The sequence below is a fragment of the Girardinichthys multiradiatus genome, chromosome 14, assembly GCF_021462225.1.
Source record: "Girardinichthys multiradiatus isolate DD_20200921_A chromosome 14, DD_fGirMul_XY1, whole genome shotgun sequence".
NCBI classification, from domain to species: Eukaryota; Metazoa; Chordata; class Actinopteri; order Cyprinodontiformes; family Goodeidae; genus Girardinichthys; species Girardinichthys multiradiatus.
Window position 1 is genome coordinate 45,498,022 of NC_061807.1, and position 19,150 is coordinate 45,517,171.

Consider the following 19,150-nt stretch of genomic DNA (forward strand, 5'->3'; position numbering starts at 1 on the left):
TACCACAGGGTTCAGTACTTGGGCCAATTCTCTTTACTATATATATGCTTCCAATAGGTCAAATTATCAGGCAGCATAGGACACATTTTCACTGTTTCGCTGATAATACTCAGCTTTACGTATCCATGAATCCTGATGAGCCCAACCAGTTGGATAGACTACAAGCATGTCTTGAAGACATAAAAACTTGGATGACGCTGAAAAACTAGTCCATGCATTTGTTACTTCAAGGCTGCACTATTGTAATTCTTTACTATCAGGGGGTCCACAAAATCTAGTTAAAAGCCTTCAGCTGATTCAGAATGCTGCAGCAAATGTTCTGATGAAAATTAAAAAGAGAGATCATATTTCTCCTATTTTAGCTTCCCTTCATTGGCTCCCTGTTAAATCCAGAATAGAATTTAAAATTCTCTTCCTCACATATAAAGCCCTTAATGATCTAGCTCCATCATACATCAGAGATCTGATTGTTCCAGATGTTCGTAACAGAGCACTTCGTTCTCAGCATGCAGGTTTACTGGTGGTTCCTAGAGTCCCTAGAAGTAGAATGGGATGCAGATCCTTTAGTTATCAGGCTCCTCTCCTGTGGAACCAGGTCCCAGTTTTAGTCCGTGAGGCAGACACCCTGTCTACTTTTAAGGCTAGGCTTAAAACTTTCCTTTTTGATAAAGCTTATAGTTAGAGTGGCTTAGGTTATCCTGAGCTATCTCTGTAGTTATGCTGCCATAGGCTTAGGCTGCTGGAGGACATACTGACCACTTTCACCCTCTTCGCTACATTCTCACACTACTCTCCAATTTGGCATTATTTGCTGTTATTTCAGCTTTTAACTTTGTTCTCTCTCTTTTTTCTCTTTATAGAAGCTACACCTGGCCTGACTGTGTACCTGTGACACCTTTCTGGAGAGGGGCATCGTCCTAGCCTCTGCTTGCAACAACTTAATGCTTACCCTCTACTGATGATCCACATGGCCCTGTCTTTCAGTGTTTAACCCTTTTTCTCTCGTAGATATAGCAATTGACTGAGCTTTTACTGTAACTAATTGTATCTGCTCTCTTTCACACTCTAACCTTGAAAACTGGCTCAAAGTTTATCTGTTCTTTCTTTCTAGATGAAATGACTAAAGGAGCTACCTCCATTAACATTTACTTTTCCTTCCCATAGAAAGCTCTCCTGGATCAGTGCTTCTGTGTTCTTTTTGTGTCTCTGCTCTGTTCTCTCAAACCCCAGTCAGTCATGGCAGATGGCTGCTCACACTGAGCCTGGTTCTGGTTCTGCTGGAGGTTTCTTCCTGTTAAAAGGGAGTTTTTCCTCTTCACCGTCACTACATGCATGCTCAGTATGAGGGATTGCTGCAAAGTCAATGCCAGTGACTGTCCACTGTCTCTACATGCTCATCCAGGAGGAGTGAATGCTGCAAATCACTGACTGGATGCAATCTGCTGGGTTTCATTAGATAGAAAAACTTTTTATCCAATTTGAATAAATAACTGAATCTGACTGCACTATTCAATGGTTAGGATTAATTGGAATGTACGTATGTACCTGATGTTTGTGAAGTGCCTTGAGACAACATGTGTTGTGAATTGGAGCTATATAAATAAACTGAATTGAGTTCAATTCAATTCAATTCAATTGGTTGGTGGGCTTGTTTGGACCATGTAGACCCCTCTTTTGTACATGGCCCCCTCCCCGGATGAGGATGGGGGTGGTTGGAGACTGGGGTCGGGTCGGGGTCCGGGCCGGGGTCGCTTAGGTTCAGGCATGAGCCCGGGCTAGCCCAGACCAGGTTCAGGTGCTGGGGCGGTCTGCCTGTCTCCACTTCAGGGGACCACTTCATTGCGTCCGGGGGCTGGTTGTCCCTGTGGGGTATTGGCACCTGGACCTGGGAGTATAGAGTATGTACAGGTCCTTCTCAAAATATTAGCATATTGTGATAAAGTTCATTATTTTCCATAATGTCATGATGAAAATTTAACATGCATATATTTTAGATTCATTGCACACTAACTGAAATATTTCAGGTCTTTTATTGTCTTAATACGGATGATTTTGGCATACAGCTCATGAAAACCCAAAATTCCTATCTCACAAAATTAGCATATCATTAAAAGGGTCTCTAAATGAGCTATGAACCTAATCATCTGAATCAACGAGTTAACTCTAAACACCTTCAAAAGATTCCTGGGGCCTTTAAAACTCCCAGCCTGGTTCATCACTCAAAACCCCAATCATGGGTAAGACTGCCGACCTGACTGCTGTCCAGAAGGCCACTATTGACACCCTCAAGCAAGAGGGTAAGACACAGAAAGAAATTTCTGTACGAATAGGCTGTTCCCAGAGTGCTGTATCAAGGCACCTCAGTGGGAAGTCTGTGGGAAGGAAAAAGTGTGGCAGAAAACACTGCACAACGAGAAGAGGTGACCGGACCCTGAGGAAGATTGTGGAGAAGGGCCGATTCCAGACCTTGGGGGACCTGCGGAAGCAGTGGACTGAGTGTGGAGTAGAAACATCCAGAGCCACCGTGCACAGGTGTGTGCAGGAAATGGGCTACAGGTGCCGCATTCCCCAGACCTGGGCTACAGAGAAGCAGCACTGGACTGTTGCTCAGTGGTCCAAAGTACTTTTTTCGGATGGAAGCAAATTCTGCATGTCATTCAGAAATCAAGGTGCCAGAGTCTGGAGGAAGACTGGGGAGAAGGAAATGCCAAAATGCCAGAAGTCCAGTGTCAAGTACCCACAGTCAGTGATGGTCCGGGGTGCCGTGTCAGCTGCTGGTGTTGGTCCACTGTGTTTTATCAAGGGCAGGGTCAATGCAGTTAGCTATCAGGAGATTTTGGAGCACTTCATGCTTCCATCTGCTGAAAAGCTTTATGGAGATGAAGATTTCATTTTTCAGCACGACCTGGCACCTGCTCACAGTGCCAAAACCACTGGTAAATGGTTTACAGACCATGGTATCACTGTGCTCAATTGGCCTGCCAACTCTCCTGACCTGAACCCCATAGAGAATCTGTGGGATATTGTGAAGAGAACGTTGAGAGACTCAAGACCCAACACTGGATGAGCTAAAGGCCGCTATCGAAGCATCCTGGGCCTCCATAAGACCTCAGCAGTGCCACAGGCTGATTGCCTCCATGCCACGCCGCATTGAAGCAGTCATTTCTGCCAAAGGATTCCCGACCAAGTATTGAGTGCATAACTGTACATGATTATTTGAAGGTTGACGTTTTTTGTATTAAAAACACTTTTCTTTTATTGGTCGGATGAAATATGCTAATTTTGTGAGATAGGAATTTTGGGTTTTCATGAGCTGTATGCCAAAATCATCCGTATTAAGACAATAAAAGACCTGAAATATTTCAGTTAGTGTGCAATGAATCTAAAATATATGAATGTTAAATTTTCATCATGACATTATGGAAAATAATGAACTTTATCACAATATGCTAATATTTTGAGAAGGACCTGTATGTATGGGGAGTGTAAGTGAGTGTACGACGACCATTGTTGTTTGTCTTTACGTTGGGTGCGTGGGTGTGTGTTTTTATGTGTAAGCATGAGGGTGGGAATGTGTGATAGTGTGCGCGTGTTTCTTGTGTCAGGTTGTGTCTTGGGCTGCTCCTTCTCCTGGATCAGTTTAGGCCCCCATTGAATGTGGGGCCTATTCCCTCCCCGCCACACTACCTGCCTGTGGTTGGTATCTTTGCCCGCCGGTGTACTTGTGGTTCTCGGTATCTGGGGCTGGGATCTTTAGTATGTGCTGTCTCACTCCTGGTGGCTGTTTGCCGGGGCCTGGACCCTTGGGCTCGGTCTGGCCTCTGCTTGGGGAGTGATATGTCCCGGGGTCTTGGGTCTCTGGGTCCATGGCTGGGTCTGCTCGGGCATAGACGGCTGCCGACGGGGCCTGTGGGCTCGTCTCTGCAGCTCCCTGGGGCTTCTACACTGTGGCTGCTGGGTTGTTCCCCTGGGATTCTCTCCTGCTCCTCTCTGGGGGGGTCGCGGTAGTCCCGGCGGTGGTTCTCCTGAGGTTCCTGTGCTCTGGGGGACCTTTGGATGTCTGTGCCTTGGATCTCCGCCGTATCTGTCCTGGGTCCAGGGGGGCAGATCTGTGGCTCCTCACACTCGCTATTGCATAGTTTTATGGAGAAACCTTGTATACACAAGTGCGCTCACACTCAGACCGACAGGTGTTTAGATTCAGGTGTTAACAGATACACAAATGTCCTATATTGAGCCGCATTTACCACTAAATACATCTTGCATTCATAAGCACCTTTTGGTAAAAAGGCTGGTAATACAAACATGTCTGCAGGTGTAGAAGCAAGCAGGGTGTTATCTTGTATTCTCTTCATTCTTCTTTCTTTCCTCCATTCTATTCTCCTTCTCTCCCCTTTTCCTTTTTGTCCCCCTTTCTCTCTTTTGTTCTTTATTTTTTTCCTTTCCATTTCTGTCTCCGTGTCCGTAACAACTAAAATAATCCCAAAGCAGTTTCTAATAAAGTTTCTTTTTATGAATATCAAGCAGAGCTTTAAAGCGTTAGCTGTCATGTTGCACTTGTGAAAGTAAATCTGTTGGGCTTTTTCCTGACACTCAGACAACAATTCTGAGTGCTTCTCTGCCGGACAGGACATGGTAAAAAAAAAAGGGGAAATCATGAAAGCTGCATATTTTAAAGACATGACAGGACTTGATTTTCCTCAAACTGCACTTGATTTCTTCACATTTAGACCCACGTAGCTCACGCAAAGTGTTTTTACCGAATCCATGGCAAGATAGTAAATGTGACAGCAGCTTTAGATTCACAGATGAAAGATTACAGTAGAAAACAGCCCTATTAAAAGTCCTTTGGGTGATTTTTAAGTTTCAAAGTCCATCAATCACAACAAACATATGGTCAAATGGCATTCAGGGAATAGGGAGGAGCCAGTTGTTCAAGCATGTTAAAGGCCATCAAGAAGGGAGCATTTCATTTGAGTGACCATCAGCAAATCAGCAATTGTAGTGGTTTTCCTGAGGTTTCCTCTTGACGTTGTCAGTTTGGAGCATCACTGGACTAAAAATAAGAGAAAACTTTTAAAAAATTGTCCCAAAGTAAAAAATAGCTAAAGACCTTTTACAGTGTCAAGAAACTGAATGGTTCATTGGAAATAATAAAAAGAGATTTAAGAATGATTTTCAGACAGTACGAATGTTTTTTTATATCTGGGATATTTTCATTTTATTTTACCAGGTGTAAGAATGAGCGTACCACATGCAAATGATATTGGGTGGGAGGCAGTGGTGCTGCAATATACTGACTGGATGGACGAAAATAATGGAGTGAAAAACCGTGATGCCATGGATGACATAGTGGGCGATCACAATGTCATTTGTCCACTGGCCCATTTTGCTCGTTCATATGCTCAACACCATACTCTTAAGGCGAATATAGGCATGATGAACAGTGCAGGAAACTCACAAGGTAAGATATGTCATTCAGTCTGTGCTTTATCTTACAAAGCTGTCAGCTTCAGGGAAGCATTGGTTTCCTTTACTGCCTAAGGGCCAATTATGTTGTATGATATCTCATGTTGGGAGTTAATAAAGTAAATTATAGATAACTTCACAAAGCAGTATTTTTCATAGATAAATAATAAATTCTATGTATGAATAAATGTCAAAATTAAATTCATCTTTATAAACCTTTCTTCCCATGCTTCCAAAGGAGGGGTATACCTCTACCTCTTTGATCACAGGGCCTCTAATTTAGCCTGGCCAGAGTGGATGGGAGTAATTCATGGGTACGAAATCGAGTTTGTATTTGGATTGCCCCTGGAGAAGAGACTCAATTATACCATTGAAGAGAAGAATCTTAGTCGGCGCATGATGAAGTACTGGGCTAACTTTGCACGAACAGGGTAAGACATCAGAAACTGAATATGATTAGCCTGTTGTGACTGGCAGTATTGAGAGTAGAGTGAACCAAAGAAGCTTGATCTGTTTAAATTCATTAAGTTGCTTTGTTTGAAAGTAGCCTAAGCTAGCAAGACGCAAGAAGTTATGTTGTGAGTTTACTGCATAACAAACATCTACGCAGCATGGTAATCCCTATTTAATCTTTAGAAAAGAGCTGGAAGATTGTGTGAAAGATGAATGCATCACCAACTCTAATATTTAAAACCACAACAAAAGTTCCTCAAAATACAATCTCATAAAAGGCTATTTCCTGACTTTGGAAGAGTTGTAGTAAAGTAACATTTTAACATTCTGAATTATGTCTTACAGCTTGTAATGTAATGGAGGGCAGTGTACAAATACTATAAAAAGGATGAAAAATGCCTATAGATAATCTGTCAGGGCCAAGATTGGATATGTTGTTGTTGTGTGTAGTGACAGCGACAGCTGTGTTGTTCTGTCCAGTCTGACAGATAAAAAACTGACTGTTTTCCTGTTGTTTTTCTTTACATCCTTTCTGCTTCAATCTGTGCTACATGTTAGAAATCCGAACGATGGGCTGCTGGACAGTAGAAAACGCTGGCCTGTGTTTACTGTGAATGAGCAGAAACATGTCACACTCAACACTGAACCACTAAAAACCCACAAAGGTTTGCGCAACCAGATGTGTGCTTTCTGGAACCGCTTCCTGCCACGCCTTCTGAACATCACAGGTATACGTTGTTCTTCATGCTTCACTATTACACATAAGGATTTACTGAGACAGCCTTTAGTTTAAAATATCGAGGCACGTGATGTCGCCCGGTACGGGAGCCGGGGTCCCACCCTGGAGCCAGGCCTGGGGTCGGGACTCGTCGGAGAGCGCCTGGTGGCCGGGTTGCTCCTCGCGGGACCCGGCCGGGCCAAGCCCGAACGAGAGACGCGAGGCCATCCCCCAGTGGGCCCACCACCTGCAGGGGGAACCATGAGGGACCGGTGCAAAGAGGATTGGGTGGCGGACAAAAGTGGAGACCTCAGCGGCCTGATCCCCGGATGCTTAGGCTGGCTCTAGGGACGTGGAACCTCGCTGGGGGGGAAGGAGCCTGAGCTTGTGCAGGAGGTCAAGAGATATCGACTAGAAATAGTCGGGCTCGCCTCCACGCACACCGTGGGCTCTGCAACCCATCTCCTTGAGAGGGGTTGGACTCTGTTCTACTCTGGAGTGGCCCACGGGGAGAGGCGGCGGGCTGATGTGGGTTTGCTTGTTGCCCCCCAGCTCAGCCGTCTCGTGTTGGGGTTTACCCCAGTGGATGAGAGGGTCGTATCCCTGCGCCTTCGGGTTGGGGAGAGGTCTCTGACAATCATTTCAGCCTACGGGCCGGGTGGCAGTGCAGAGTATCCGGCCTTCTTGGCGTCGCTGTCGGGGGTGCTGGATAGTGCCCCTCCCGGGGACTCCATTATTCTGCTGGGGGACTTCAACGCCCACGTGGGTAAACGACAGTGACACCTGGAGAGGCGTGATCGGGAGGAATGGCCTCCCCGATCTGAATCCGAGTGGTGTTTTGTTATTGGACTTCTGTGCTAGTCACGGATTGTCCATAACGAACACCATGTTCAAACATAAAGGTGTCCATCAGTGGACCTGGCACAAGGACACCCTAGGCAGGAGGTCGATGATCGACTTTGTTGTCGTATCATCAGACCTTCGGCCGCATGTTTTGGACAGTCGGGTGAAGAGAGGGGCTGAGCTGTCCACTGATCATCACCTGGTGGTGAGTTGGATCCGCTGGAGGAGGAGAAAGCCGGACAGACTTGGCAGGTCCAAGCGCATAGTGAGGGTCTGCTGGGAACGCCTGGCAGAGCCCTCGGCCAGGGATGTATTCAACTCCCACTTCCGGGAGAGCTTCGACCAGATCCCGGGGGATGTTGGAGACATAGAGTCCGAGTGGACCATGTTCTCCGCATCTATTGTCAATGCTGCTGCCTGTAGCTGCCGCCGTAAGGTCTGCGGTGCCTGTCGCGGCGGCAATCCCGGAACCCGGTGGTGGACACCGGCAGTAAGGGATGCTGTTAAGCTGAAGAAGGAGTCCTATCGGCTGTGGTTGGCTTGTGGGACTCCTGAGGCGGCTGACGGGTACCGTGAGGCCAAGCGTGCTGCGGCCCAGGCTGTGGCAGAGGCAAAAACTCGGGCCTGGGAGGAGTTCGGTAAGGCCATGGAGAAGGACTACCGGTTGGCCTCGAAGCGATTCTGGCAAACCGTCCGTCGCCTCAGGAAGGTGAAGCAGTGCTTCGCCAACACTGTTTATAGTGGGGGCGGGAGACTGCTGACCTCGACTGAGGACATTATCGGGTGGTGGAAGGAGTACTTCGAGGATCTCCTCAATCCTGCCATCACGCATTCCGTGGTGGAAACAGAGGCTGGGGACTCAGGGTTGGACTCTTTCATCACCCAGGCTGAAGTCACCGAGGTGGTTAAAAAGCTCCGCGGTGGCAAGGTTTCGGGGGTGGATGAGATCCGCCCTGAGTACCTCAAGTCTCTGGATGTTGTAGGGCTGTCCTGGTTGACACGTCTCTTCAACATTGCGTGTAGGTCGGGGACAGTGCCTCTGGACTGGCAGACTGGGGTGGTGGTCCCCCTTCATAAGAAGGGGGACCGGAGGGTGTGTTCCAACTACAGGGGGATCACACTCCTCAGCCTCCCTGGTAAGGCCTACGCCAGGGCATTGGAGAGGAGAGTCCGACCAATAGTCGAACCTCGGCTTCAGGAGGAGCAGTGTGGTTTTCGTCCCGGCCGTGGAACACTGGACCAGCTCTATACCCTCTACAGGGTGCTCGAGGGTTCATGGGAGTTTGCCCAACCGGTTCACATGTGTTTTCTGGACCTGGAGAAGGCATTCGACTGTGTGCCTCGTGATGCACTGTGGGGGGTACTCCAGGAGTATGGAATCGGGGGCCCTTTACTAGGGGCCATCCGGTCCCTGTACGAGCGGAGCAGGAGTTTGGTCTGCATTGCCGGCACTAAGTCGGACCTGTTCCCAGTGCATGTTGGACTCCGGAAGGGCTGCCCTTTGTCACCGTTCCTGTTCATAACTTTTATAGACAGGATTTCTAGACGCAGCCAAGGGCCGGAGGGGGTCGGGTTTGGGGACCAGTGGATTTCGTCTCTTCTTTTTGCAGATGACGTGGTCCTGCTGGCCCCCTCTAGCCAAGACCTACAGCATGCACTGTGGCGGTTCGCAGCCGAGTGTGAAGCGGCTGGGATGAGGATCAGCTCCTCCAAGTCCGAGGCCATAGTACTCGACCAGAAAAGGGTGGCTTGTCCTCTTCTGGTCGGAGGGGAGTTCCTGCCTCAAGTGGAGGAGTTTAAGTATCTCGGGGTCTTGTTCACGAGTGAGGGAAGAATGGAGCGGGAGATCGACAGACGGATCGGTGCGGCTGCCACAGTAATGGGGGTGCTGTGCCGGTCCGTTGTGGTGAAGAGAGAGCTGAGCCAAAAAGCAAAGCTCTCAATTTACCGGTCGGTCTACGTTCCTACCCTCACCTATGGCCATGAACTTTGGGTCATGACCAAAAGAACGAGATCCCGGATACAAGCGGCTGAAATGAGCTTCCTCCGTAGGGTGGCCGGGCACTCCCTTAGAGATAGGGTGAGGAGCTCGGCCATCCGGGAGGGGCTCGGAGTAGAGCCGCTGCTCCTCCACATCGAGGTGGCTCGGGCATCTATACCGGATGCCTCCTGGACACCTTCCTCGGGAGGTGTTCCAGGCACGTCCCACCGGGAGGAGGCCCAGGGGACGGCCCAGGACACGCTGGATGGACTATGTCTCTCGGCTGGCCTGGGAACGCCTTGGGCTCCCACTGGAGGAACTGGAGGAGGTGTCTGGAAAGAGGGACGTCTGGGCGTCTCCGTTGAGTCTGCTGCCCCCGCGACCCGGTCCCGGATAAGCGGAAGACGACGAACGAACGAACGAACGAGCCTTTAGTTTAAAAAAATAATACACATTTTTTGATCTAGAACAGAAGGTCTAATTGAAGTGATAGAGTAAACGGGGATAAACAACTCAACTATGGTAATGTCACAACTCATTTGATATAGTAAATTTAGAGTAAAATGAGCAGTAGCAGAGTCTACCTGCCCTCCAAAGATGGAATATCTATGGACATTTTAGCCCAGAATAATATGTTGAAAGCTTGACTTTGTTTATGCCATTTGAGATAGTCCAGTTTCAGCCTAAAATTTAGTGTATAAGTTGGGTTTTGCAAAGCCTGTCAAATGTTTGGCTGTGTTTAGTGAAAATTGTTTGTTGAGATGCAGACCAAATAAAATGCAGCCTGCTTCCTGTGGTCCAGATATGGTCCAAATAACAACAAGAAATAAAGATAATCAGAAAAAAAATAAAATAATAAACTATAAAAGTATGCCTTTCCGAAATCTGATGTCATTTCAGATTTAGCCCCAAAATGTTCATTGTCCTAATTATTTCCTTTTTTAAATTATCTTATTATTATCATTATTATTATTTGTCAAATGCAGATCCAATATGCGAACAGAAATGCAAAGTTTCATTGTCAACATGTTATGAACTTAACTAAACAATCCCCCCTCCCTTCCAGCCATAAATCTTCTCCTACCATTAAAGGGTATAAAAAATAAAAAATATTATATACGTGGGAAAGATAATCGCAAAGCAAAAACATATACCCATACATATTCACATGTATATCTACAAACTGATGTAATGAAATTAAATGAGGAAACTGCGACTGTAAGTTCAGTTGCTGACACTTAATTGCATGAAGTAAATGTTAGTAGCTGTCCTCTCCTCAGTTGTCAAAACACGATTGTTATGCTGGAATCTCTTATCAAGTGAAGCTGCCATACAATCGGCACCACCGAGCCCTCTGATCACCATCAGTAGGCAAGGCAGGTGAAGTGTCTTGTCCAAGGACACAACGACTGAGACAGACAAAGTTGGGGCTCAAACCGGCAACCCACCGGTAACAAGTCGTACCCCTGCCACCATCGCCACAGTTGCCCCTAAAGGCCTTATTATTTACCTTTTTAAAAAAATATACAAAACAAAAAGCATACATCAGAGCAAAGTAAAGACAATACAAATAAAAAAGAGCAGTACCACAATGATATAGTGCTCCTTGACATTCATAAAAATCCACCATGCCACTGACATCTAATTATCCACTAATTGGAAATGTGAAAATAGACTTTTGATGCTGACGTTTCCATCTGCTGGATGCTACTACTCTCAGCATTACACAAAGTAAAGCAGAGTTTTTTGTGAAGCTCTAATCCTCACCTGCTTCTTCTGTTATTCTCAGGCAACATAGACGAGGCAGAGCGTCAGTGGAAGATGGAGTTTCACCGCTGGTCCTCCTATATGATGCACTGGAAGAGTCAGTTTGACCACTACAGCAAGCAAGAGCGTTGCACTGACCTCTGAGAGCCAGATGATAAAATTGTGGAGAGAGTGAAAAATACATGTCCTGTTTAATTTTTCTCTATTGTCCCTCACTGACATCTGAATTTGTTTTGTTTGGTTTCACAACACACACAAACTCAAAACACTGTCTATCCTTATTTATATTATTTATACTATTTATTAAAGTGTTGTTTCACTGAATGTGAATATCTGTGTTTTTAAAGGAAAGACGATGAAGGAAACTGATCCTGAAGACTACATGTTGTCATCTGTATGTGTGTTTGCATGCCTTGGAAGACCCCAGTTTAGGTTAGATCTTGGTCAAATTGTGACACTGCGCTATGGGAGGTTTACACCCTTTTTTCCCTCATCATACTATTTCATCTGAGTTAATATTTGCTTCATGAGGATCGCTTTTTTGCAGCATACAATTTTGTTAGACTAGTTACAAACATGGTTTGCTTTTGTTGCAGACTTAGTTTCCTGTATTTTATTTTAGCGCTTTTAAGGATACTACACTTATCATTTGTGATGTTTTTGCTTTCTTGTACCATTTCCTGAGTATTAAAGTCATACATAGCATTACATCCTCCTCTCATGTTACCCCACAAGTCTTTCTATTTGATTCTATCTAACCTCTCCTCTTCTTCTATATTTGTTCCTCCCAATCCATTACTTTCCTTTTGCCCACCACCTCATTCTGCTTTTCTTCTCTTTTTTCTGTTTCTTTTATCCCCCTCTCAATCATCTTGTCTTTCCTATCTCTTCCTCTTACTATTCACTGTCTCTCCCATGTCAGAAATATTTTTCTACTCTCTCATCTCCCATCTTTTTAGCATCCTCAGTATGCATCCTTTTCTTCAGACTGATCTGAGTGTGCCACTTTTCTGATTCATCCTTCTCTCCTGGTCCTCAGTTTTATCACCACCCACATTTTCATCTCCCTGTGCCGTCCTCCTTTCTTGTTAGTCTAATGGAGGCAGAGTAATTCACTCAGCAGAAAGATAATGTGACAGAGTGCTAGCTCAGCCTCTGGCCTGCCAGCCAGCATGACTGGATAAATTGATGCAAAATGGAAGAGAAAGGGAAGTGAGAGGAGGCAAGGGCAGAAAAGAGGGGGAAAGAAGGATAGGTGGAGATGTGTTGGAAAGAAGAAAGTCCATGTGCAGCATTGCATAATCTTTATGAATGTAGTTTGCATCTTTTTTTTCTGTGGCACTAAAACTGAGTGTGTGTGTGTGTATGTGTGTGTGTGTGTCTGTGTGTGTTGCTCTCAATCTCCTAATTGACTTTTGACTCAACAAGCACTTTTGTTGGCATGTGAAGCTCCCTTTCATGTCTCAGAATTGTGTTGCTGGCTTTAAAAAGAAGTACATTTAAAAAGAAATTGTACCTTGTGTCTACTACAAGCAAGGAATGCATGTGTCAGAGGCTGTATGAGTGACAGTGTCCTCCACTCTTATTTAATGGAAAACTCTGCCTATGTACTTTCCATTGTGCATCTATGAAACTGTTATGCATGTCCTAAAGTCCATTATCCCCAGATTATCTTGCCAAACTTGGACTGTTATTTGCTGTAGAATGTGTACTGTATACAAAACTATTATACAGCTAGGAAATTTTAACATATATTGTTAGCGATGTTTGATGTTAGCAATAACATAAATAAATCAATAAAGGAATATATTTGATATGTGAATACAGTATAACTAACAAGATTAAACTATCGAGAATTGATGTGTTTTAAAAGCAATATTATTGTGAGTATAAACTAAACATAAGTGCCATAAACTTTATCCCTTTTGTTTTTCTGTTTGTATCAATGTTCTGCTTCTTGGTTGTTTGTTCCAGTCACTAATACTGTAAGCGCTGAAGGCTTCTTAGTACATTGCTGTGTATCATCAGTACTGATGTGATTAATCTATTGCAACAAAAATAAAAACACTGCAGCATCTGTCCATTTCACACTTTCACTGAGTGGCAGCATGCAACATCAGACTTTTACCATAATGAGTTTTCAGCTGACGATGAGCTCTGTGTGCACCGTCCTAAAATTATTCCATCCAGTTAATGACACTTGAAAAATGTTGAGTGGGTAGCTCTCTGAAAGGCTCTTACAGCTTTTTAAGTAGGGACAATCCTGCTATCAAGATATTCATTTAATTCATACGTTTTCTGAAAAATAGTCAATGAGGTAAAAACAGAAGTCAGAAAATTACTTAAAACACTTATTTGCCGAAGTTAATTTATTAGGCGGCTAAAGTTCTGTTAGTTCAGGCAGTTCAGTTTTTTTATAGTCCCAATCCAACACAAAGGTGATTCAAAGCTTTTTATGTAGGAATCATTTAAAATTTCAGTCTGGCTTTAACAGGGAACCAGTAAAGAGAGGCTTAAATTGAAGAAATACGATTTATTTTTTATTTTGATTAGCACTCTTGGTGCAGCATTTCAGATCAACAAAAGTTTTATTTATTAAATGTTTTTTAACCTTCAGATAGTAAAGAATTACAACTTTTGATGAGCTGATGATCTAAATATGCTCGCCAACCCCAGCCAGAAGAGGTCACCATAATCAAACATGTAGTAGCCATCATGAAAGGCCTACACAGTATTCAATCTCAAAATGAGCTGGCAAACTTAAAGAACAGAAATAGGAAAACGTTGAAGAAAGGGACCACAGAAGCAGGCACATTTTTGTCCCATTTCCCCATCATACTTTAGTAAATGGATAGCAATAATGTCTCACTAAAGCTTACACAATGCATCGGTGGCATAATCATGTTCAAAAGGATCATCAGTCTCATTCAATGAAATAGTTTTTTTCTAGTAGCCTATTGAAGTATACCTGACTGAAAGATGTATTCTCTTTGTCAGGGAGCCTAAATTGTATACAATGAAAAGAATGAGAGGAATATTTAGTTTATTATGCTCCCAATTAAGATTTTTACATTTAAATTGGTAATTAATTAAATATATTACATCTAGTAACTAAAAGAACTATTAGTTATCACACTAATACAATGATTACCTGATTACAACATAAGCAAATAAAAATAAAATTTAACTCATTAAAAAGAATTCTAAAAGAGCTCGAGAATGAACATTCAGGATTTCCTCCCTCCCAAGGACTGCTGGAGATAGGCACCGGCCCCTGTACCCCTGCAAGGAAAAGCAGTTGTAGATAATGGATGGATCAATGATAAAGATTTTAATTTAACAAATTGTTATTCCTCTTTGTAAACTAAACTCAAAAGATTTCACACATAAGGAAATATTGAAAAATTATAAAAACAAATTTGGCAGAGTAAGGTCTTCAAGGTTTGACAGGTTCTGATGCCAGAATACAGCTTTATCATATGACAAAATCGGTAGAAACTCCGAGTGGGTCATATGCTTTTCCTTTATCTAAACCAGCTTGGGTTTCTGTTATGGGTACCAGGTTCTCTTGACTTTGTTTTTCTCAGCTGCAAGGGTCATCAGCTTTGGATCAAAGGTGTTGTCTGCACATGGACCTCACTCTAAAGGGGACTTAGCATTTCTAAGCAGTACCCACAGAACCCTCCGCTGGACAACCTGTATACAGTATATATCTCAAACTTATTACTAAATACCTCCACCCTTAAATTGTTGTTATAAGTCAACAAAAATCTTGTAACACTTTTTTTCATTTTTTTCAACAACCACAACAAAAATCTATCTATCTATCTATCTATCTATCTATCTATCTATCTATCTATCTATCTATCTATCTATCTATCTATCTATCTATCTATCTATCTATCTATCTATCTATCTATCTATCTATCTATCTATCTATCTATCTATCTATCTATCTATCTATCTATCTATCTCTCTCTCTCTCTCTCTCTCTCTCTCTCTCTCTATCTCTCTCTCTCTCTCTCTCTCTCTCTATATATATATATTTATATATATATATATATATATATATCCTCCGCCCCTAGGCAACCACCCACCAATCATGGCAAAGTGAAACAATATAATAAAACAAAGAAACAAAATGTAATAATAAAAAATAAAAGAATTAAAACAAGCCTTGTTCATATCATCATTGCATTTTTTCTCATTTCACTTAAACAGCAACTTCTTTTGATTTTCTGCTAGGTCATTTTATGAAGTACATGTATGAATACACTCAGGCATTGAAGATATATTCATTTAAAACATGTCATCATAATCATCTGCTTTTTGGGTCCAATGTCCATCTTGTCCATCTCTTCTCGTGTGATGTTACATCCTGTGGATCCTGTCTTAAACAGAGAAAGAGCCCTGCTACCAGGATTAAGCTCAGGCTTATCAGTCCTGTCCACACGTTACAAAAAGCCATGCTAAATTGGGCACAGGTCAGTTGTTTTCTTTGTCGGTTTGAGATGTTGGACCATATGGGTTTGCAACCCCTTTGTACCCGGTCTTTCCCCTGTTACCCCGTCGGCTGGTTTGGCTCCTGTAATGGCAATATTAGCTTACAGTGGCTCTTGTGGATCCAGGATGGTCTCTCTGTGATTTTCAGAGCTGTCGGTGTGGTCAGGAGAACACGGTATGGCCCTCTCCAGCAGGGGGTGCTCCAGTCCTTTCTGTGAAGTGTCTTAATCAGGACCAGGTCTCCAGGCCTCAAGTTGTTCTGTGAAACCGGAGCAGAATTTACTGGCAGACTACTGGACAACTGTACTTCTTTTTTTTGTAACATTTTATTCATCCATTCAGCTAATGATGTTTCCTGCTGTGCTTTTCCTATGTCATCCATTTCTGATGGCAATGGAAAAGGTCTGCCATGTACTATTTCAAATACAGCTTGTATTGGGTCTGATTCTAATGGAGATTTGTTCCAGGTTCTGATGGAGGGTTATAACTGGTCCTGATGGAGATTTGTACCAGGTTCTGATTAATTTTTGGCCTGGTTCTGATAAAAGTTTCTTCCTGGTTCTGATTGAGTTTGGACCTGGTTCTGATGGAGGGTTCATAACTGGTTCTGATGGAAATTTCCTCTTGGATCTGATTGAGCTCAGGTGTGATTCTAATAGTTTTTTTTCTGGTTTTGATGGAGTTTGGCTGGTACTGATGGATGATTGTTTATGATTTTCATGAAGCTTTATATAATGTTTGGATGGATATTTGTTCCTGGTTCTGACAGAGTTTGGACCTGGTTCTGGTGGAAGGTTCCTAGCTGGTTCTGATGGAGATTTCCTCTTGGTTCTGATGGAGTTTGGGTCTGGTTCTGATGGTGATTTTCTCCAGGTTCTGATGGATTTCTGAAGTGGTTCTGATAGAGGTTTCTTTCTGGTTCTGATTGAGTTTGGACCAGGTTCTGATAGTCGGTGACTAACTGGTCCTGATAGAGAATTCCTCCTGGTTCTGATGGAGTTTGGGTCTGGTTCTGATGGAGATTTGTTCCTGGTTCTGCTGGAGTTTGGGTGTGATTCTGATGGATGGTTCCTAACTGGTTCTGATGAAGAATTCCTCCTGGTTCTGATTGAGTTTGGGTCTGGTTCTGATTAATGTTGGACATGGTTCTGATAGACTTTGACCTGGTTCAGATGGAGTTTTGTACATGGTTCTGATGAAGATTTGTACCAGGTTCTGATGGATTTTGGACCTGGTTCTTACAGAGTTTTTTTTCTGGTTCTGATGGAGTTTGGCTGGTACTGATGGATTATTGTTTATGATTTTCATGAAGCTTTATGGAATATTTGGATGGATATTTGTTCCTGGTTCTGACAGAGTTTGGACCTGGTTCTGGTGGAAGGTTTCTAGCTGGTTCTGATGGAGATTTCCTCTTGGTTCTGATGGAGTTTGGGTCTGGTTCTGATGGAAATGTTCTCCAGTTTCTGATGGATTTCTGAACTGGTTCTGATAGAGGTTTCTTTCTGGTTCTGATTGAGTTTGGACCAGGTTCTGATAGTGGGTGTCTAACTGGTGCTGATGGAGAATTCCTCCTGGTTCTGATGGAGTTTGGGTCTGGTTTTGATGGAGATTTGTTCCTGGTTCTGATGGAGTTTGGGTCTGGTTCTGATGGAGGGTTCCTAACTGGTTCTGATGAAGAATTCCTCCTGGTTCTGATGGAGTTTGGGTCTGGTTCTGATGAATGTTGGACCTGGTTCTGATAGAAGGGACGTCCAGATTCTGAAGGAGATTTGGACCTGGCTCTGGTGGAGTTTTCTTCCTGGTTCTGATAGGTTTGACCTGGTTCTGATAGACCCTGGACCTGGTTGAGATGGAGGTTTGTACATGGTTCTGATGGAGATTTGTAGCAGGTTCTGATAGAGATTTAATTCTCGTTCTAATGGACGTTTTTTCCTGGTTCTGATTGAGTTTCCATCTGATTCTGACGGATTTTAAACAAGGTTCTGACAGAGTTTGGGTCTGGTTCTGATGGAAGGTTCCTAACTGGTTCTGATGGAGATATCCCTCTTGGTTCTGACAGAGTTTGTGTCTGGTTCTGATAGAGACTTGTTCCAGGTTCTGATGTGCTAACAGCCTATATGCAACACTCTATGAAATTGCCTTTTAAATTTAATCACTGTTGGAACAGCAGTACATCAGTTTAAGTGCTCAACACAAAATGGCCGCCATGTAGTTGCTTCCTATGAAGGCGTCGGGTCAGGTTTAGGCCATAGAAATGAATGAACATGTATGGAAGTCAATCCAAACTCCTCAAAAAGACAGTAAAAAAGGGATGTGTGTGTGTGTGTGTGTGTGTGTGTCATGGTTCTATTTCGTATAGTTCTAAAAACATATGCTAAGATAAAAAAAGGTTCATCAATATAAAGACAAAAACAGTAGAATCTTTCCCCAGTAGCATATCACCCACAGCCACTACAGCTTCTTTTTTGATGGACCCTTTAAGGCTATCGCTAGTGGGTTTATCCCTTCGCGCGCAGCGCAGCACTGAAAACTTTAGTCCACGCCCACCTGCTGTGTGGGCCCCACCCCGGTCCATATAAATTACGGTGAGACCGGACAAGCGGCTCCCATTTTTCTTCAGCGACAGCTTAAGAGCACTGATTCAAGAAGAACCATAGCTAGTGTCTGCACTATCCGCCTCTGCCCGGCTTGTAACACTGGCTACATCATGAGTTATGACCTGCATGCCATCTGCGAGGGCTGCCTCGGTCCTGATCATGCAAGCCTGGCCTTGACCCCGCAGTCCACCTGCCCTTCCTGCAGGCGTCTGCCTCTGGAAGAGAAGCAACGGCGGCTAACCATTTTCTCCCCGCTAGAAGGGGAATTTCCCGTAGCGGACCAATGCTCCCTCGATGAGACATTGGACATCTTTGGTGTTGGGCGGGAATCGGACAATTCCGCCCCAGAGACAGCGACTGATATCTCCACTCCCTTCCTCTGGACGGAGGACGCGGAGGCAGATACAAAATCAGTCCAGGCTCAGGGCCTCCCGATGTCGGCGACCACCCCCTTTCCGATGATGGGCGCACTTGTTAGCGCACTGCCGGACATCATCGCTAAAGTAGCTGAGGCTAAAGGTGTCCCTGTTCCCGCGCCTTTAGCCCAGTTCCCGACTGACGACCTGGCGGGAAAATTCGCCCCTGCTCATTCAACTCGCCGAGATCCGGTTTGGCCCCGTTTTCCTGCGGTAACTGCTTACCTGTTGGGAGCAGCGGCAGAGCCGCTTCAGCTAAAGGCACCGGTCTCCACCTTCACACCCATCACGAGGGTGGAGTCCCTGACGGATCAGGGGTTTCCCCCAGTTCCTGCTCTGGAGCCCAGTCTGTCGGCAGTTTTTGGGGTTAGGTCGGCCCGGCGCATCGGACGACGGTCTGTGC

The 19,150-nt window shown here is 44.3% G+C and overlaps 1 protein-coding gene across 3 annotated transcripts in view; it reads left to right on the forward strand.

Annotated features, from left to right (window-relative positions):
• Nucleotides 1-13,308, forward strand: part of ache (acetylcholinesterase) — a 64,502-nt gene extending 51,194 nt beyond the window's left edge. For 2 of the 3 annotated variants that reach the window (XM_047386111.1, XM_047386112.1), the window contains exons 6-9: nt 5,234-5,464; nt 5,708-5,900; nt 6,481-6,650; nt 11,254-13,308. In XM_047386111.1, the coding sequence (XP_047242067.1) occupies nt 5,234-5,464; nt 5,708-5,900; nt 6,481-6,650; nt 11,254-11,375 (716 nt within the window). In that variant the 3' untranslated portion in view covers nt 11,376-13,308. The remainder of the gene's footprint in view (nt 1-5,233; nt 5,465-5,707; nt 5,901-6,480; nt 6,651-11,253) is intronic. The other variant, XM_047386113.1, reaches the window with a different exon arrangement.
• The last annotated feature ends 5,842 nt before the right edge of the window (nt 13,309-19,150 follow it).